The sequence below is a fragment of the Grammomys surdaster genome, unplaced genomic scaffold (assembly GCF_004785775.1).
Source record: "Grammomys surdaster isolate TR1022 unplaced genomic scaffold, NIH_TR_1.0 66, whole genome shotgun sequence".
Classification (NCBI taxonomy): domain Eukaryota; kingdom Metazoa; phylum Chordata; class Mammalia; order Rodentia; family Muridae; genus Grammomys; species Grammomys surdaster.
In genome coordinates, this window is record NW_021604568.1 from 3165643 (window position 1) to 3187770 (window position 22128).

The 22128-nt window shown below is 38.5% G+C and overlaps 1 protein-coding gene across 3 annotated transcripts in view; it reads right to left on the minus strand.

Annotated features, from left to right (window-relative positions):
- Positions 1-22128, minus strand: part of Hpse2 (heparanase 2 (inactive)) — a 593647-nt gene that overhangs the window by 570436 nt on the left and 1083 nt on the right. For all 3 annotated transcript variants that reach the window (XM_028773832.1, XM_028773848.1, XM_028773840.1), the window contains exon 2: positions 19653-19810. In XM_028773832.1, coding sequence (XP_028629665.1) covers positions 19653-19810 — 158 coding nt within the window. The remainder of the gene's footprint in view (positions 1-19652; positions 19811-22128) is intronic.

The window sequence follows — 22128 nt, forward strand, 5'->3', positions numbered from 1 at the left end:
AAAAAAAAAAAAATCCCAGAGCCATATGGTTTTAGTGCAGAATTCTACCAGACCTTCAAAGAAGAGCTAATACCAATATTCCTCACACTATTCCATGACATAGAAACAGAAGGAAAACTACTGAATTTATTCTATGAAGCCACAGTTACTCTGATACCTAAACCACATGAAGAGCCAACAAAGAAAGAGAACTTTGGTCCAATTTCACTTATGAATATTGATGCAAAAATACTCGATAAAATTCTTGCAAACCAAATCCAAGAACACATCAAAACGATCTTTCAGCACAATCAAAGTAGGCTTCATCCCAGGGATGCATGGATGGTTCAATATACAGAAATCCATCAACATAACCCACTATATAAACAAATTCAAGGGAAAAAAGTCACATGATCATCTCATTAAATGCTGGAAAAGCCCTCAATAAAATACAACACCCCTTCATGTGAAAAGTCTTGTAGAGATAAGGAATTCATGGCATATACCTAAACACAATAAAAGCAATATACAGCAAATCAACAGCCAACATCAAATTAAATTGAAAGAAACTAGAAGCAATCTCACTAAGATCAGGGACCAGACAAGGCTGCCCACTCTCTCCTCATCTATTTAATATAGTACAGGAAGTTCTAACTAGAGCAATTAGACAACAAAAGGAGGTCAAAGAAATACAAATTGGAAAGGAAGAAGTCAAGGTATCACTATTGTTGGATGATATGATAGCAACCCCAAAAATTCTACTAGAGAACTCCTACAGCTGATTAACAACTTCAGCAAAGTGGCTAGATATAAAAATTAACTCTAACAAATCAGTAGCCTTCCTTTATACAAAAGATAAATGGGTTGAGAAAGAAATTAGGGAAACAACACCCTTCACAATAGTCACAAATAATATAAAATATCTTGACTTAACTCTAACCAAGTAAGTGAAAGATTTGTATGGCAAGAACTTCAAGTCACTGAAGAAAGACATTGAAGGAGCTCTCAGAAGATGGACACTATTACTAATGCCATGCTGTACTTGCAGATAGGAGCCAAGCATGTCTGTCCTCTGAAGGGCTCTACCAGCAGCTGACTGAGACAGATGCAGATACTTACAGCCAAGCACTGGACTGAGATCAGGGTCTCCTATGGAAGAGTTAGGGGAAGGACTGAAGGAGCTGAAGGAGATTGCAACCTCATAGGAAGAACAACAGTGTCAACTAATCTGAAACCCTCAGAGCTCCCAGAGGCTAAGCCACCAAACAAAGAGCATACTTTGAGCTGGTCCCACACCACCACCACCACAGCACCACCACCATTATATATGTAGCAGAGGACTGCCTTTTCTGGCCTCACTGGAAAGGATGCACTGAATCCTGTAGAAAATTGATGCCCCAGGGAAGGAGGATGCTAATGGGGTGAGGTGGGAGTGGGTGAGTGGCTGGGAAAGCACCTCTCAGAGCAAAGGGGAGGGAAGAGGGGTGAAGAACTCATGGAGGGGGACCAGGAATGGGGGCAACATTTGGAATATAAATAAATAAAATAATTAATAAAATAAAAAGAAATCCCTTTACAAGGATACCATCATTTCAGCAAAACAGCAGCCTACTGAATGGGAGATTACAATTTCATATATATAGATATAGATATGGATACAAATACAGATATATAGAGAGAGGAAAAAAACAACCTTTGGGCTGCTCTAGCAACAGACTAAACACACAGACTTAGACTCTAGGCTAGTAGTTCTCAACCGTCCTAATGCTGCAACCTTGTGGTAACCCCGACCATAAAATTATTTTCAATGTTACTTTATAACTATAGTTTTGCTATGGTTATTAAAATGTTATCTACTGTAAATTACTATTATTTACTATACTGTAAATATCTGATATGCAGGATATCTAATATGTGACCCTTGTGAAAGGGTCACTCAACTCACCAAATTTGAGATTGTGGCTGGTCTCACCAATCTCAGATTCCACCCCACTTCTGCCTCCAGGCTAAACTGTGCCCCAGACAAACTCGTACAGCTTAGTCTCTGTGCTCCCCATTTCAGGCTTGTAACAAGTTTCAGATAAGTCCTAACCAGGTCAGCAATCCTGACCCCACTCATTGCTCTGCTTTCTACACCCACTGGCTTCAGATCTGCCCAGTGCCTTGAACCATCCTCACTTCCCAGGCCAGCTCTTGTGGTCCCATATTCCATCTCAAGCTCATAAAAGTTTTCATAGAAACAGAAAAGCAAACCCTAAACTTCATATGGAACTAAGAATTGACTCAAAACATCCAAAGACATCCTGAGGGGAGACAAAAGACTTTAATAACACTCTAACTTGAACAATCTATAGAAACCGAACAGCAAAATGAAGGCATTAAAATACACCCATATGCCAGGCCCATGGTGGTGCATGCCTTTAATCCCAGCACTTGGGAGGCAGAGGCAGGAGGATCTCTGTGAGTTCAAAGATAGCCTGGTCTAGAAAGCAAGTCCAGGACGGCGAGGGCTGTTACACGGGGAAACCCTGTCTCAAAAAAAAAGCAAAAATAAATAAAGAAAAATAAAATAAAGAAAAGAAATAGACACATATCAATGGAGGCAGAAAAAGAACCTGAAAACAAATTTGCTCATTTATTCTCTTATTTTTAACAAAGATGCCAAAAACATGAGATGGGAGATAGTCTTATCAATATATGGCAGCTAAAGAACTAGACATCCAGATACAGAAGAAAGTAGATCCTTAGCTTATACCAGATACAAAAGTCAGTTCAAGGTCAGCAAGATGAGTCAAGTGGGTTGAGATGTGTGCTGTCAAGCCTGATGACTTGAATTCAACCCCTAGGACACACACAGTGGAAGGAAAGAACCAATTCTCTCAGGCTGTCCTCTGACCTCCACATGCATGCCATGGCATGTGTATACACACACACACACACATACACACACATACACACACACACATACACACACACGCACACAGAGAGAGAGGCACTAGATAAGTAAATATAACTTTTAAAGTTATTCGAACTTGACTAATGACTAAACATAAAATTTAAACATTAATGGCTAAAACAGTGAAACTGCTACTTTGTAGAACCTGGACAAATGCTCCATGATAGTGTTCTAGACTGGGACATTAGGTACCTCCAAAGACAACAGAAGTTAGACAAACAAGATTACATCAGAGTGAAATGCTTCTGAACTGGCAAGGAAGAAACAACGTGAAAAGGCAAGCTCAGAATAGGAGAAACATTCATCTGGTATCAGGTTACTATCTAAGAGGAATTCAATTCAATATAAGAAACAATCCAATTTTAAAATGGTGAAAGGAACTAAACAGCGTTCTCTCAAAAGACAATGTATAAATGGCTGATAAATATATGAAAATAATGTTTATTGCTACTAACCATCAGAGCAATGAAAATTAAGACCACAGTGAGATTCTAACTTCTAGAATATCTATGATCAAGAAGCTGAAGAATAGGAGGTGTAGCTTACTGGAAGGACACTTGCCTGACTTGCTTAGAGCCCTGAATTCAATCTCCGGCACTACAAGAAAACGGGATGAAAGGTAAGTAGTGACAAGGATATGGGAACAAGAAAACCCTTGTAGAGTGCTGAAGAGAATGTAAGCTAGTATAACCATTATGTAAAACAATGCAAATGTTCCCCCAGCATATTAAAAATGTAGCTACCATAAGATGAGCAATAATTATACTAGGTGTAGATAGATAAAGGATGGATAGATAGATAGGCAATAATTATACTAGGTGTAGATAGATAAAGGATGGATAGATGGATGGATGGATGGATGGATGGATGGACGGATGGATAGATAGATGGATGGATGGATGGACGGATAGATATCCAAAAGAAATGAAATGAGTATGTTGGAACATCTTCACTCTTGTGTTCATCGGAGCAATAGTCAAGATATAGAATCACTATAGATATCTATCAATGGATAAATTGAGAAATACTCATGTGTACAGTTCCACTACATGAAAAAGGTAAATCATCATTTATTATGTTCTTTAAATCACTATGAAATACATGCTATATGTTTTCACTTCAAAAATATAAGTAGTGTGAGGTAATATTAATTAATTAACTCAACTGAGCTGTCCCACAATGTATAGATATTTTAAACATGGCATACATAAACACATACAAACTCTTGTTTTAAAAGGAAAAAAACATAAAACACCTTGCAAAAGGTAGATGCTCAAGGATCCTTTTTTATTTCAAAGCGTCAGCATCTCTGGCTCCAATTAGCAGAAGGCTTAATAGCCCAGAAACAGACCAAAGGTTAAGACACCGAAGGCAGCCAAACAGGCTGGGAAGAGAGCTGATGCGACATCTAAAGGAGTCTGTATACTGATAAGACTTACTAATAGAAACGTCTTTTTAGAGAAAAGATTGGCTGTCAAGATGAGGATGGTATTTTTTTATTTTAAAGATTAAAAATAAATTAAATATTTTTAATTATTATACTTGAGTAAGAAGGAAAAATTTCTGAGGAAGTCACTAATAAGTTCCTTCATAATCTCTGATACAGAGTTATACAATGATCACACAGACGTTATCTAGCCACGAACTCTATGACTGTACCACCTAAGACCACAACTAACATGACCAAAGGACAGCATCTTATTTCATTAAGGTTTGAAGGAGGCAATTCCTTTGAGGTATATACCCACTTAACTGCAGTTTGAAGTAAATACCTTACTCAATGTCACTGTCAATGGAAAGAGGCAATAAAATGAGATTAAAAGATTTATGTTCTTCCTTGAGCATTTGTGCTCTGGGCTCCTGTTTTTAGAAAAAAGAAATCTGAAAGTGTTAAGAATTAAGCATTAGAGACAAACAGTCTCCCAAAGAGAAGTACAATATCTTGGTTCTGCTACTTATTATCTATACAGGATTTAATCCCACTAAACCACAATTTCCTCTTCCATAAATGAGAATAATAAATAAAAATAATAATGATGAAGATGCATAAGAAAGAATTTACCTCTAGGGCATTATGAAATTTTAAAATCATGGCAGGTGAGGTGGTGCATGTCTGTAACCAAGCATTTTGGAAGCTAGGGACGACAACCATGAATTTGAGGCATGCCTAGATTACACTACAAGGACAGAGAGAGAGAGAGAGAGAGAGAGAGACAGAATAAAATGAGGTATGCCTATAATATATACTTTTAAAACTTTAACAACTTCATAATTTTAAAAAGAAGCAAAAGAATTAAAGAGACATTTCTCACAAATGGCTAAAAGTACAAGAAAAGATGCTGAATATCATTGTCCACTGGGTACTATAAATCAATACCATCTCATGTGTACTACTGCTGCAGAATACTTGATCGCAGTGTGAATCTCAAGATTGTGTTGTTTACTGAAAACCCTGTTTCTAGTTGTGGCTTGGCTCAGCCTCAGCACACACTTTTAATCCCTCTGACTAGAATACAGATGCACCCTTAGTTCACATCTTTAATCCCAAACAATGAAGATAAAAGTTAGTTTGTAGAAGGAAGCACCCATGTTTAAAAGTGATGTCTAATTGAGTGGCAGACAGTGATGAATTAGAGAAAGACTGGATAGAATAGGATACCCCTAACTCTCTCAAGGAGAGGAAGGGGAAACTACATAACAGAGAGTAGTACAAAGGGAGGAGGCAGTTTTACTGGGACAGTTGTACAGAGACAAGTTGCAGAGAGAACAAGCAACACAGAGAGAACAAGCCAGAGAATGAGAAGGAGCCAGAAGGTTAGAAAATATTACCAAACTTAATATGAGGCCAAGCAGAGCAACTCAGGAAAAGCTAAGGGAAGCCAGATTGAATCAGTCAGCATGGAGAGGAATTTTCAGACAGACTGCTAAACTGCACCAGCCAGTCAGAACTCGGAATAAACAAGGAAAGGACAAGCTTATTCAGCAGCAAGTCTAAGATGCTGAAAACATTCTAGGCTTAGATTAGATTGTACAAAGGCTAGAAGCTTCCAGAACTGGGCCTAGGTTAGCAGACAAAGACAGTAAGCCTCCAAGATGACAATCATATTTGGCAAATAAAAGATATATTTATACACTAAGATTTCTAACATCAAAAAGAGTTATACAAAGACATTAAAATGAAACTTTATACCTTTTGGTTCAAAAGTAAATAGAACAATCATTGGGTATGTTTATCAGTTCTTCAAAAGTTTAAGCCTAGAATTACTATGTGACCCAGCATATAATTCTACTCCTCGGTATATATTCAAGAGAAAGCAACATACATGTCTACCCAATAATTTACATATAAATGTTCATAAGCAGCATTATTTATGAGAGTCAAAAAAGAAACTCAAATGTCCATTAAGCTGATAAATGGATAAACAACACATTGTGTCTATATAGTTGATTGCAATTCAGTCACAGAGAGAAATCACAACTGACATGTGTTAGAACCAGGATGAACACTGAAAACATTGTGCTAAGCTTTAAAATGGCAATCACAAGCTACATGAGATGGTTCAGGCCTTGAGTTTCAGCCCTTGGGAGGTAGAGGCAGGCAGATCTCTGTGAAATTGAGGCCAGCCTGGTCTATGTATAGCAAGTTTTTGGACAGCCAGAGCTATAAAAACTCTGTCTATAAATAATCAATCAGAAAGTATTATTATACACAATATGATTCCATTCACCTGAACTATCCAGAAAGACAAAAATATTAGTGACTGCCTGGCATTGGGGGAACACAAGAGTTATGAGGAAGCAGCTTAGGACTAAAATGTTTTCTTTAGAGGAGAGGGAAATGTCCTGAAATTACAAGGAATGATTGTACAAGCCCAGGAATACACAAAGTTACTGAACTGCAAACTTTAAGTGGAATATGAGTTGAATGCAAAGTGAATTACATCTCAACAAAGCTTTTTTAAAAAAATAAACAAATCAGAGCTCAAAAAGTTCATAGCTCAGTGTCAAGCATCTTGGAAGTGCTCAATAAATATAGGCTGATGACACTATAGAGATTCCAGGAAATGGATTAAATATATATGTATATATCATTGAAAATAATCACATGGATCTTCAACTTCAAAATTATGAAGCTATTCAGAAGTGAAGAGTTTTTTCAATCTTACCAACAGCCTCATGATCAAAATTATAGTCCCAAATGTTTTTAACAATCAGAAACAACAGTGAATTTATTTGATGACAAGTTTTGAACTCTTTCTCAACTATTTCAGGAACACTTTATTATTTCTTCCTAGAAATACCATTATTGATCCTATGTCACTTTTTCTGCTCAAATATAAGCTCTTAAAGGGAAAGGACAACATCTTACTCATTTTTATGTCCTAGAAAAGGAACATATTGAAGGGCTGGTACATGGTAATAATAGGTGCTCAATTAAATGAAATTTTAACTCTGAAAATGTCTAAAATTTGTTAGCCTTTCATTTATCTGAACTCCTGCTTCGCTTCCATTAAGGAAAGAAGTAAATGGGTTGGTAAGGCATCTCAGCATTCGCTGAGAAGCAAGGACATGGATTTGATTCCTAGGAACCATGTGAGGGTGAATGAAAGAACTTCACAAAGTTCTCATTTGACCACCACCTGCACAGAAAGGCATGAACATGTGCACACACATGACACAGACAATAAAATTAATTAATTAGGAAAAGGAGTTTTAATGACTGACCAATTTAACAATTCCAATATCTCTACCAGATGAAAGTGCCTCAATGACTTTTCATTCAAAGGACATCTCACCAGGTTTGATAGTCCAAAAACAGGGTACTAACTTTCATCAGGTAAGACAGCCTACAATAGCCCAAAGAAAACAGTACATTTAACCAGCCTGCCTAAAGCAAAATAGATGGAACAGAACGCTCCACCCAGTGCCCTTCCACTACCGCCTTTCAAGAGCACACTGCCTTCTTGCTACATTAACATCTATCAGTGTTGGTATCCAATAGCTCAGCTTTACTGCTCCAAGTGTGGTCTGCAACTAGTAGCATAAACATTGTATGAAAACGTGTCAGAAAGTGGCAACTCACTTCTAACCAAATCCCTAATGATGAATATGCAAGCATTCTAAAATATTTGGCTACACCTGGGCTCTAAATTTACTTTTCAGTATGGCTAAGGTGCCTCAGACAAATCACTTCATTCAGAGATTCTTATGCAGGTGTGCACTTTAGACTCACAGGGGAACTGGTTTGGTTTTTATGTTATAATGCTAGCGCTACTCCCTGGAGACCAACTTAATTTGCCTAGGGCCCAAAGTTTTTAAAGTTTCCCTGGCTAATTCTAATGAGGAGTCAGGAGTGGGAAGCAGTGATTAACTTCTCTAATCTTAAATCGAATGAGACAATTAGTAAGTACACTGCTCCATTGGGTAGTGAGAACCAAAACTGATTACCTTCGAAGAACTTGCAGTGTTCAGTGCCCAGGACATTTAAGTATTCAAAAGAAGGTATTACAGTCGCACTTACAAACCAAGAAATAAATACTTCCCTAGCAGAGGTAACGTGACGGGACTAGGAAACACTAGTGTGGGTTCCACAATACATGTGGCTAGCTGCTGCAATACAATCGCACATCATCCTCGGGACAAAGTCTCTTCTTGATGCAAAGCCGATTGGAGCTTCAAGAAAATACACAGTGTCAAATAAGGGGCAAGCCACCTCTCCAAGGCGTCAGGAAGGTCAATACCATACTTACAGTTTATTGATGCAGAGTGAGGGAAGATAGGTCAGCAGTTCTGTAACACAGGAAATCCCCTTCGCACACCTTCCTGATTTACACTGGCTCCTGATCCACACCACATGTGTCTTCAACTCTCCTTACTGCCCCCACCCCAAGTTTTCAATTGTTCAGCTCCACATCTAGGTGATGAAAACTTAAAACCTGTGGTTATAACATCTATGAGAAAGTTCATTTTGAAAGCTTTCTAAATTCCTACTTTACTGCCATGAGGAAAACAGAAGAAACAAAAGACCTCAGTCATCCACTAACACAAAAACCTTAGTGAAGACATTTAATAAGTGTAAGTTTTCTGCTTCGAGTTGTTGAAAATCCTGGCCTTTGGACTGTGGTGCCAGTCACTGGTTTTTACAAATGTTCTAGGAAACAATAGCATGTATTTTTCCAGTGGTTTTAGGTTACATGTTCAGTTTCACCTACGGATTTCAACTTGGCTAAGTCTGGCCTGGAGTTTCTTTTGAATCTAAATCTCACCGGATTTGCTTAAAGTCTACTCTTCCAAGGGGTCCCTAACAGTTGGACAAGGAAGTCTACAATCTTGTTTTCAAATAATTATGAGAAAATTGACACCGAGTTGAGAATAGTATAGCTATCTCAGACCAACGAGAGATAGAAGATTTATCTCAGTCATGACTGTGTTTCTCAAGTAGTGACTCTGTCACCAGAAAGTTCACGTTCTAGTTTCAACTCTGCTTATTCACTACAGCAAAGGAAACACACACCTCCTCTCTTTTGTTAAGTGCATTATAACAGATAATTAATATCTTCCTCGTAAAACCATTAAATTATTTGCTGGAAATCTCAGCAGCGATTCTAGCCTCTCACAAGGCACTCTCAAAATCTCTACCTTCTCTCTGTCCTCTGGACTCCCACCTTCACCCCAGGCTCAGTCCTCCTCTAAACGCTATGTGGGAATTGGCTCCTAAATCTCTAAGAATACCATTCTGCAAACTCTGTTTTAAATTTATTTATTTATTTATTTATTTATTTTGGAGTTTGTCAATAAAGAATAGCTCACAGTATGGAAGCACCTAGGTCTAAACTATTCTCCAGCACACATACCCTCCCACTACCACAGAACATACCACTGCGCTAGGACGGAGTGGGGAAACCACAACCTAAAATCCACCAGTTACTAGCTTGATTACTTAAACAGCCTGAGACATGCAGAAACTGTAATCTCTTGCTTCCCTCAGTTCTTAATTTCAAGTGGCTACTTAAAAGGCTGTTTATGGAGTTTAACAAACCTCACATTCAAAAGAAAAACAAAGAAAAAGCAAAGACAAGGCTTGCTTGAAATCTCCTTTATCAGTTCCCTTTTCCTGCCACAAATTCCCACTATATCTAGACCTGAAGGAAAAATAAACCAAAATCTAAAATTACCCAACAATTTTTCAATTTTTTTCCAATATTTTTCAAAACTTCTTACCTACCTCTCTGCCTCCACTCCTTCCCTCAGTAACACACTGACTGATCCATTTCCATTGTTCATCCAGTACCTATGCTCGCAGGCTACGCTGGCCCAGCGGGAACTCAAAGGCCTGTCCATGGGTACTTCTTCCTACTCCTTCAGCATTTCCTAAAAAATGGCAATCTTCTCTTTTAGTTATTCTTGTGTTCCCTGTAATTGTCTTTTCATTGTGTTATCAACAACTATCATGTGACCTAACCCACAAGACCTTTGAATATACATATGAGACACAGTTCTTTCAACTATGATCTACTGTAAACAAATAAGCCTGTCCTCCTCAAGTTGCTTTTGGTCATGGTGTTTTATCACAGCAATAGAAAGCAAATTAGAACAGAGATCAATAGCTATTACTAGCATTATTATTAACCCTGAATCCAGGCTAAAACTCCTTCTTCTAGATTCCTCTTCTGATTAATTCAGTTCTTGTCTAATAATTGCCTTCACCAAACTATAACAACCCTAAAAGCTTTCTCTATATCCTCTGACCTAGGACCATCTCCTTCTTATCCTTATAAGTATTTTTTTCTGGTGTGTCTTATGAGCCTTAAGTCTGTATCTCACAGAATATTAGAGTCAGACACTATATAGAGATTACAGAGTTAACTGTCTTCATTTTAAATATAAGGAAGTTTTCAGAAGAATAAACAACAATCTCAATAGTACACACTTGTTAGAATCAAAACTGGCACTGAAATCTCTGTAAATCTCACAGAAAGAGGCAGAGTTTAAGCCTGGAAGTTTAATGGCTGACATCACTAAGTTCCTATTTTATGACTCATTAGCTAGGTGGCTCTGGATGCTTACCTGCACTGTGCCACAATTTCTCCTGTAAAATTAAATAAGATTTTCCTCAGAGGATTGATGGTAAGAAAAACGTGCAAATGGGTGCAAACTGCTTTAACTAGTACCTTGCACATGATAAATATGCAGCAATACTAGGTAATGAAATTATTCCTGTTATTCAAAGAGTCATTCTTCAAAACTCCAAAAATTATACAAATCTAAATTTACCTTTCCTTAGCTTTACAATCCCACTTTTCTTCAATACACTTTATCTTTCCAGAACAAATTAAAAAAATTGGGTTTAAAATCTAATTCTTTAGACAGAAACACATACATACATACATACATACATACATACACACATACAACCACTCCTCACTACCTGCCAAGTATATTTTAATCCTTCAGTGAATATCTGAAACTATGGGCAGTAATGAATTTTATATACATAAATATATGTATACATATATTATGTTTTCCTGTATATACATACTTATGTTCAAGCTTTATTTGTAAATTAAACAAAATAAAATCATAACTAATATTAAAACAGAGCAATCTGGGGCTGAAAAGATGGCTTAGCAGTTAAAGCGCTTACTGTAGAAAACCCAGTTCAGTTCCCAGGATTCCAGTTCACAATCATCCAAACATCCAGATCACATCCCTAGAATTTAGAGGGCACCAGGCACATACATGATGCATATACATATATGCAGATAAAACACACATACACATAAAGCAAAATAAATCCAAAAAATTGAAAGCAGAGCAAGTTTAAGAATATCACATGTGCATTTCATTTTTCTAAATATGAAGCTTTTATCTTTCACTTCTCATTATTTGGCCCTCCACACAAAAAATACATGCATTTAACTTTGTAAATAACAAATCTACTTGAATTTCTATTTGTTTATCAAGCTTAATATCTTTTAAAAATAAATTGATAAAGACAAAAAATTATCTGTTTAAGTTAATCAAATATAAATTGGGAGTCACTTGCATTAAATTAAATTGTATGTGCAGAAAATTTAGAAAACTTTGGAAATTCCGAGAGATATTAGTGCTCACTAGGCTAGGAGTGGCTAATGAAAGAGTGTGAACCTAGAGCTATGAAAGACAAGTGAAATTTTGAATTGTAAAATGTAAGATGTGGATCCAAGGTGGCAAGTATACCATCAACTATGTACACAGGTAGAAGACCTAAGCAAAGATCAGTCTGAATAAAGTCAAGAGACGCTACCGAGGAGGATGACTGTAGAATGATAACGACTGTGTCAGACCACGGACTCTGAGAGGACTGCTCATGTTTTAGTCCTCTTGTAGCCTCAAAGCCTAGAACAATCTTGAAAATCACTGAAAATCACGCATTTATTGAAATAAGAAAAAGTACTATTTTTTACTTTACCTAAGTAGAAAAAAAAAAAAAACCTAAATGGATTTGAACTCTGATAGGAACATGAAAGCCAGAAGACAAAAGAGTTCAACAAATTTTCACAAGCTATTCATATCACTAGTCTGGAATGTGTGCATTCACTTTGTCTAAATTGCCATAGACAAATGCATAAATAAAATGCCAAATTCTATCCCCATCTCTTCCTCCCCTTTTTACCCTACCACACAATGAGTGCTCTGAGAACAACTGAGAGAGGCCTGAGGAAGCACTGACTGCGCTGGCTAACATCTGACCCAGTCTGCAGAAGGATTCTCACAGAAAGCTCCTGCCACTAAGAACCCAGACCAAAAGCCTTGCAGCCTAAACAAGCCAGGAAGAAAAAAGCCTTAGCTTTATAAGGTCCCTATCTCCCAGGACTTATGCTAAGAGAAGAAAAAATTTTAATAAATTTGGCAGGAAAAAAGAATGATGTTTGGTATGTTTGGTGTGAGTAACAGTGTTATAGTTTATGTGGTACAAGAAATTTGATTTCTTAAACCTGTGAATAACCTGGCAGTCATGCCTAGTCTTCATTTACTTTCTCCAACTCGATGGATCTAAATTTGACATGGTGGCAAATGCTTATAATCTTAGCTACCTAAGATGTTGCGGTCAGAAGATCACAAATTCAAGACAACTTAGTAAGACCATCTCCAAATTAGACTTTAAGGGGCTGGAGTGTGGCTCAGTAAAGAGTACATTAACTGCTCTTGTAGCTGTCTGTAACTCAACCTCCAAAGCTATCTGATGCCTCTGGGATCTCCAGGTACCTACATGTACATGTACAAACTATACATACATATATACATACATACACACATACATACAATGTACAAACTACACACACACATAAAATTAAAGTATTTTTAAATAATAAAATTCAAAAGGCCTGGGTTTGTAGCTCATTGATACTAGCATGGGGCCCAGGGTTCAATCTAAAAATCTATAGACCTGAACCTAAAGCTTCTTGGTGAATAAAGGAATTAATACAACAAAAACACTAGCTTATGCTCTACAAAAGAAGAAAGTATAACATAAAAAGTATCAAGCACAGGGCAATGGTATCTCACGCCTTTAATCGGCAACACTCAGGAGGCAGAGGCAGGTGGATCTTTATGCGTTCAAGTCCAGCCTAGTCTACAGAATGAGTTTCAGGACAGCCAGGGCTATACAATGAAACCTGATTTGAAAAACATAAAAACTGAAACCAAAAAACCAAACCCAGTATCAAGCATATTCTAAGGCCTTCATTTTATAAGCCTGCTATTGTAAGTGAATGAATAATTCAATTTTAAATGATCTATCTCTCTCAGATATGTTTCATACCTCCAACTTCATCAAGTGTAGGTACTATAAAATACTTTAGCTAAAGGGCATGAATGGGCAGAAACAAGGTGTCTTTGAAAGCCCAGGCTGAAGTGCGCACTTGAGCTGGGGATATATTATAATAGTTCACTGGTAGAATACTTGCATAATATGTACCAAGACCCAAGTTTACAAGACCCAGAACTATGAGAAAATCTGGGAAGGTCAACAGGCTAGAGAAGAAGGGTGGGAGATAGAAAAGAAGCCAGGAAAGAAAGATGTCCTTTCTGTCTCAGTGAAAATGATGAAATAACAAGAAAAACCAGTTTTTGTTTTGCCTGTAGAATCAATTCTATTTTTAACTATATCTAAAATTTAAGATTATCAAAATTTGATCTGAATTTAATCCAACTTTCTCACACACATACATTCTTCCCTTTCTTTTAAAATTACATATTTCATGTCTCCCAAAAATACATTTGAACACCACAAAAGCCAATTTAGATAAATTTCTAGCAATGTGAGTTTGTTTGGAATCGTTTCTCACATGTAGTTTTCTTCTTTAATTACAAATTTTTCATAATTAACAGAAAAATGTAGAAATATGCTTTTGTAGAAAATAATCTAACATAGCTCTAATACACGAAGACAACTTTAAGGTACTTTCCCATGCAGCCAGGATGGGCTCCTTACTGTCCAGTCATGAGTCAATACCATTCCCCATGCCCTCCAAAGTTAATGGCTTCTTTTCTGGTCTTTACATCTCTAAAATCCACCATCATTCACAAATCCAACCTGACTTGTACCTGTCTGGCTATACTTGTGCAAACTAATTTATTCTCCTCAGATCCTGATTTGTTGTTGCCTTCGTGTTACTCTTCACGCAGTTAGAGTCTATGAGTATATGCTGGAACCAGCACTGTCATCTGTTAATAAATATTACAAGGCAGCATAAATAGCCTGGTTCACTTTAAAGTTTTCCTTACTTATTTCAACACTGAGTTATGGATTTCTCCCAAAGCAATTAACACTATGTCCAAATGGTGATTTGGGACATTATTTTTTTATTTATTTTATATTTCATTTTTTCATTGTTTAGCATGAGATTAAATTGAAGGTATATAATATTTGGTTTTTGTAAACTGAGTTTCAAGAAACATTATGTGAAATAAAATGAGATAATGAACACTGTAAAGTTCAGGGCAGTGTGTGGACTTCTGACAGCTGTGCTGTCTTGTCATGTGTCTCTACTGACGAAATAGGAGCAGAAAGAACAGAAATTAACTCCTGATCTTCATGAGAACTGGAAAAACTTTCCAGAAAAATGGAATAATAGTATTTCTGCCATGCCTTAGAGTTTAACAAAATATGCTCAAATCCATTGTTCAGAATAGCAGAAGCTCTCTGAAAAGTCTCCAAGAAAAGAAAATAAAAAGTATATGAAATGGTGAAAAAGCACTAGTATCTCAAGAGCTGAAAAGTCAAATACAGGAACTAAAGAAGGCAAACAAGGAAAAGCAACAACTCAAGATGAAAAGAAGCATGTACAGTAACAGTTACTGCTGCCCTGATACAAAGATTTAAATTTGATAAAACTGACTTAATGCATAGCCTGGAAGCAAGACAACTTTGATGAACAAAGATAAAAAGTATATATCTGTAGCTAAAATAATGAAAAATGTTATTCAAATAGTATTAAGAATGAACTTTATGGGAGCACACAGTGGAGGAAAAGAATAAAGAATCTTTACACATGCCTTGACTCATTGTTAATTGGTCACTTTTATCTTCCTGCAGCTTTTCACAGTGGTTTTAAGCCAAGAGGACTACTTACTGAAGATTTATCATGTGTCAGTTACATGATAATTAGCTACAATCTTCTCCTATATTCTACATATTAGTTAGAAAGGTAAACCAAACACATCTATGGGAAGTTACAAGTCAATATGAGGTATAAAGAGCCAAAAGAGCATAAAGAATAAAGCATGCCTTCCAGAATAAGAAGAGATCACTTGGAACTTCCTGTTCAAAGGAGATTGTACAAATAAAGAGAATTGCATGTCCCTTTAAGAATTAGGTGTGGTGGGGTGAGATCTAAACAGAGCCAGGAGAAAGACATTCAAGCAGAAATATACTAGCTAAAAGAAATAAAGGAAGGAAGGAAGGAAGGAAGGAAGGAAGGAAGGAAGGAAGGAAGGAAGGAAGGAAAGAAGGAAAGAAGGAAAGAAGGAAAGAAGGAAAGAAGGAAAGACAAGACATGACATGGGCTTAGCATAAGAAGGTACTTTAGGAAGATCAGAAAAATCAAGGAAGGCCATATTTTAAAATTCATGGAAACATTCAATAGCAAAAGCTGAAACTGAATGTGAAAGGCTTTAAATACCACGTAACAGAGTTCAAAAAGTTTATATAAGAATGTATCAAATAATCAAGATTTTCTAGCAAAAAAGAAGTAACATGATAAACATAAAATTTTAGACAGTGTTTAATATGCATAATAAATGGCATACCTCTTCATTACAGATATGTTTATAGCCATACAGAGAGAGTCATACAAATAAAGACACTGAAGACATAATGAAGAGAGGTAGGCTAGAACAGACCTAAGAAGGAAATGTTCTCCCAAGATTATGTTGTGGGAAACAAGCAAAGCCCATCACACAGAACAGGGAGAGTGAGGCAAACATAAGATTCACAAGGCTTAAAAATTATTTTGTTTTACTTCCTCCATCATTATCATGCTTATACAAAATTCAAATTGCCCCAGCATGGGGTAAAATAGTAATTGTACCAAATTGATATATAAAAAATGGCTTCTCAAGGCTCAATAAAGTGCAGTTGTTCTACTGTGCTCCAAAAGTATTTGAAAAATAGAAGCCACATGACTTATTAATTGCATTATTAATTCAAGAGAAAAAAACCACAACAGAGTTGCAATATGAGTAAATTAACTAGAAAAATATGGGTTTTGCCCAAGCTGCAGCTACAGTTCATTGTACTAACAGCATATCATAAAACTAAAGATTAATCTCTTCTCTAATCATCACACACACACATGCACACGCACACACAGCTTCCTTGGCACCTCGTTTCCCTATCTTGAAATATGCCTATATTCTCTTAAACCTCCCTAATGATTCCTTACAGCAAACTCCTCTTTTTCACACTGACTTCAGTCTTTCTTAATCTTAACATTTTATATCATTAAATATAAATGTTGTAAGAGCCTTTAGCCTTCTTATAGTGACTTACTTCAATAACATATTTACAAATTACTTTTTATAATCCTCACAGAAAAAAATTAACAGCAAGTATTATCAACATCTATATGTTACTGAGAAACCTAGAACCACACATTTATACATGTTAGACCAGGGCCTACACCATGAACTTTCTAAGCCCAAGTTCCAAATATCATTGGGTTTCATTATGTATTTGTGAGAGACATTGTTATTCAATATCATGTTTAAGTGAATATGTTTTAATAAGGTGCCTTAATGGTCAAGTATGTAATGATGTAACACAGAGCCACTTACTAAAAGAATCTAATTATTTTGAGTTGTCTGTGATGATTACAGTAATCACTGGATGAAAACTGACAAGAAAATAGAAAGCTAGTAAAATTGTTATTGTACCAAAACATTTTTGTCTTAAATTCTGCAATGTAACATTTAACAATAAAGACAACCTGGGTGATTTAAGGATAGTGAGCATCAAAGGGCAGAATAGGGCATTCCTACTCTCTTTAACCCTGGTAAGACCGTAACTGCTGATAGAGTTCAGAGCATCCTATTACCAGGGGGACATAAATCAGAAGGAGTTCAGCTAGGAGCAATAAAACAGATTAGCGTCTGGATGGGATGACTTTAAAGAAAGTTTTAAAAGAATTAAATCCAGGTAGTCTGTGGGGCGGGAGCCCACTCCAAAAATAAGTTATTTTGAAGGTATGCATCTTTAAAAATAAACAAGTATCCCTATAAATATCTTAAGGAATATTTAGAAAAAGAAAGTTCAGGAGAAATTTGCAGTCAATAAATAAATAAATAAATAAATAAATAAATAGAGAACTGGCTCCCTCAGGCCTCTGGGTGCTTAGTGCCAGGTGGAGTGGGAAGAAGGTTTATCCAGGATGCTGCGATGTTGACCCTGTAGGAGAAGGACTGAAAGTGAAGAGGCTTTGCTATTCTTGTGTTTTGAGAGTTGTCTTTTCCTTGTTTTTGTTTTAAATTCTGTGAAGTTTTGCAGCCATCTGCCCATTCTCTTTCTACTCATGATGTCCACTTTCTCCTTTTATAAAGGTAAATGAACTGTACTCGTCACTTCAAGCAGAATTCATTGTGTTCAGTGAGGGGTTGGCAGAATTTTAAATGCAAGGTTCATTTAAAGAAAAGAGTCGATTTCTGACATATACTGTTCTTGTTTCCCTCCCAGCAGTTTCTGGAACTCTTACAAGTTTTTCCACAAACTAAAAAAGAAGTGGTTTAATGAATTTGAACAAACAAATATCAGGACAATCATTAATAGACCCCATGTCCTGTCCTGTCTGATGCTAGAGCTGACAGTGACCCTGAGAGTTGGCAGAGCCTGGCTCTCACCACCAGAGCTGCTGTTCACACTCTTCTACCTTTCAGTGTCTCATGCTGAGTGACAGCAGACTCTACATGCAATTCACATTTTATAGCAGTGGCCTTCACCTTTGAAAAGATGGGTTCTTAAATGCCTTCACTCTTGGACAAATTGAGTAAGTTTAGTAATGCTTCAAACTCAACAAGCTGTCATCTTGTCCCTTGTTACTCTGATGCACACACACACACACACACACACACACACTCCTCATTCAGTGGAGTCCCAAAATCATAAAGGTATCTCCTTATTCAGGTAATTTATAAGAACAAGTTGTAAAAAAAATCCCAACAACTCAGAAAACTTGTGCCCATTTCTTCAAAATAATAATATACTAACACTGTGAAGAAGAACAGCAGGAGAGAGAGAGGGAGGCAGGGTGGGAGGGAGAGAAAAAGAGAGAGAGAGAGAAAGCGCGCGCCCCCAGAGACACCAACTTTGCCTTTTTTTTTTTTTTTTTTTTTTAGCTCTTTTACCAACTTTAACATCATGGGTAGCTGAAGATCCTACAATTTATACCTACCTCTGAAAGAAACTGTATCCTCTGGTCACACTAAAAATGTCACAAATAGTAACACTAAACCTTTTACAGGAAACGTTTAAATATAATTTTCATTTATTCTTAATAAAAATAAAATTGTTCAGATTTATAATGATTGGCCTCTCACACAGGAATAGAATTTGGAGCTTTCAAAGCCTTAGAGACTTGGTTCATCTGATTCTAGGTGTAAAAAAGGCTGACATCTGCACTGTTAAACAGTCCAAAGGAGAGAGACACCACTGCAAAGATTCCCAAACCTTCTCAACAGTGGAACAACATAAAGGGTGTTCTTCCATTAAATTATAGACCGAGCTTCTAAAAAGGTTAAGTCTCTGCCTCCCGGTCCAGGAAAACAAGAAATAAGAGAAATAAAAGGTATGTGTACCTAGAATTTTAGGAATGAAGTGTGCCTGGCTCTTTAATAATCTGTGAACCTGGTTAAAGTCTCAGAACTAGCCCACAGAAATGTGGCCTATAGGTTCCAGAACTTTGTAGACTACTGCCCAGCACAAAAGCAAACAACCTGGACCTGGGCAACCTGGGAAGCTCCCTTTGCAGGGTCACCTCAGGAGTCTCACACTCCCAATGAACCCTAGCCTGCTGCTCCTAGTTTTTCAGGGGAACTTCAAACAGGCTCTGCTCCAAGTTGGCCCCTTACAACACACACACACACACACACACACACACACACACACACACACCACAGGGCTTGATCCCACACTCACCCCCCCATTTCCTCCAACACTCAAAATCAGGACCAAATTTCTCACCATCCTCATAGTTTTTGAGATAGTAATCCGGGCCCGGGCCCCCGCGGCTTTTCGCAGGATTTCTCAGGTTCTGGAACTGCAGAAAATCCGTCCTTTTGCCCCCGAAGCGCAGAAAGGCGGGCGAGAGTCCCCGGGCCAGGGTCACCAGACGCTTGGAGCTGCAGGGGTAGAGAAAGAAAGAGGAAAGGATCCCGGGAGAAGGCTAGAGCGCACTGGTCAGGGAGCAAGGCCCCTTCTCACTCCCTGCAGGAGACCTGGTGGGAGATTTATTATCTAAGCCCACTCCAGCTTGCAGTCCCAGTGGAGTGCGAACTGCTTTGCAGCGGCTCCCTTGTACCGACTCTGCTGCCCGCTTTACCTCAGCCTCTGCATTCCCTGGGGCTGTTCCCTGACCCCGACTGGCCGGCAGCTGTGCCCTCCCACCGACACCTTAATGCCTGAAGAACTGATTTCTAAAGGATTGGAGATGTGTTTGTTAGGTGTGTTGGGGCAGCGGCACTTGTGTGAGGAATTTAGGGCCAAGTCGCAACTGGCTGGCTTCTGCCACTACCAGGAAAGCGCTCCTGGCACAGACGCGCAGGGAGCGGACCGTCAACCTCTGTTGCCAAACTTTCAAGCTGGCCCCAGAGGCATAAGTAACCTCCAAAATAGTAAAAGTTGGCCTACTTTCTCTAAACCCAGGCACAGCATCTAAAGTCAAGAGGATTTTTTTTTAAATACCAAAACTGATTTTCTGATTCTATTACATTGTAACTGAAAAGCTTCCCAAATCTTCAGGCAGAGAGGTTCCCAGAATAAATCCTGGCCTTTCAGAGGATTCTCCCCACCACACCACACCCCCAAAAGTAAAACCTGTGTCTTTTGGCACTTGAAATGATTCAGCCTGGTCTCAAGAGAACATTCTCTCCATCACACACACACACAAACGTGCGCGTGTACACACACACACACACACACACACACACGGCCCACTCCTGGCTCCAATTGGGCTTTATCTTTCTTTTTCCTTGCGGTTTGGTAGCGCTTGGTTTTAAAAAGAAAAAACGTCGGGCAAATTTTGGAACTTGTGTGTCGGGAAACGTTTAAGTACCAGGACAATAGCATTTGAATCTATTCATTTTCAGGATTTCCATCAATGGATTTTTAAAAGCCAACGACTGCTACTACTCTGGGAAGTAGCTGGGAACCAGCCCTGCAGATGCTGTTAATGCTGAGGAAACCGGCTGTTGAAATCCGGGTCTATACATCATTTTTAACGCCTTGCTAGTTCAGGTTGTGAGAATCCAAATCAAAATGGAGACGTTAAAGAGTATCACAAAGGAGTTGGATTCAAAGGGCACAGAAGTAAACGGAAACTCCACTTTCAGACACTTTTGGGGAAGATACATGTCTACTCTGAGAGATGGCCCGAAGGTTTGGCTGAGCTCTCCAGGACCGAGCTGCAGGGCGGGCGCAGTTTAGACGTCGCGTGGGCCGGCTGAGCGCAGAAGGGACGTCCGCGCGAGTGCGGCCCCAGGGAAACGCCGCATTTCCAATCTTCCGGATAAAGCCTGCACAGCCAATGCAAATGCGCCCCGCCACGGCTTCTTCCCTGAAAAGCTGCCTTCCAGAATTTTTCTGCAGCAGGCAAATGTTTAGCCCAAACAAGCTGACATTTTTTTAAAGGAGGAGGAGGAAGAAAAAACTCGGAGGAGTCCGCGCAGCTGGAGCAATGCAATACAAGTGGGGTGTGCATTTAGGAAAAGCCCTGTCGCACTCCACATTTGGACGAATTCAGAGAAGCGTTCTGCTGCACAGAAAAGCTTTCAAAGATGAAACCCGGTAGTGCAGCGCTGTTCCCGCCCTCCCGACAACTGTACCTTCTGGAACCCCGAAACAGCCTCCGCATTGGTGGCGACGACCTCCGAGTCTTTGGGCTACGCTACCCTGACCTGGAAGGAGCGCTCCGCGCAGCGCCTACAACTACCTGCTGCGTTCGCAGACCTGAGGCTGAGCGCTAAGGGGCGGGTGCACCCGAAAAAGCAAAACTCTAAGGGAGAAAAATTTTCTCTACAGATATGAGTCGGACACAACCTCGGATCTGGAATGGATAGAGAGCACTCTAGACTCTTTGGAAGAGCCCAAACTGAGGGTCCAACTTGGAGGGAATTTTCAAAAACTTAACACTTGGAGATTCAATATTGCAGAGCTTTATCCTCCCTTTTTTTCTTGTGTCTTTTCTTTTTATCTCCAACGGCCCCCTCTTTGCAACCGCCCCTGATGGGAAGGGATTGAGGGTGCTCAACTGCCTGAATAGTAACAACCCGGGAAGAGGGTGACCCCCAACTAGATTGTCAGGGAGTCTCAACCTTCAGGTTTGTTAATCCAGCACTGCCTTTGGGTTCAAAACTCCCAACGCTTTCCCCTGAGAGTTTCTAGGACCTTTATGGATCGCGTATGATGTACACTACGACCCAAGCAACGATTTTTTTCCACT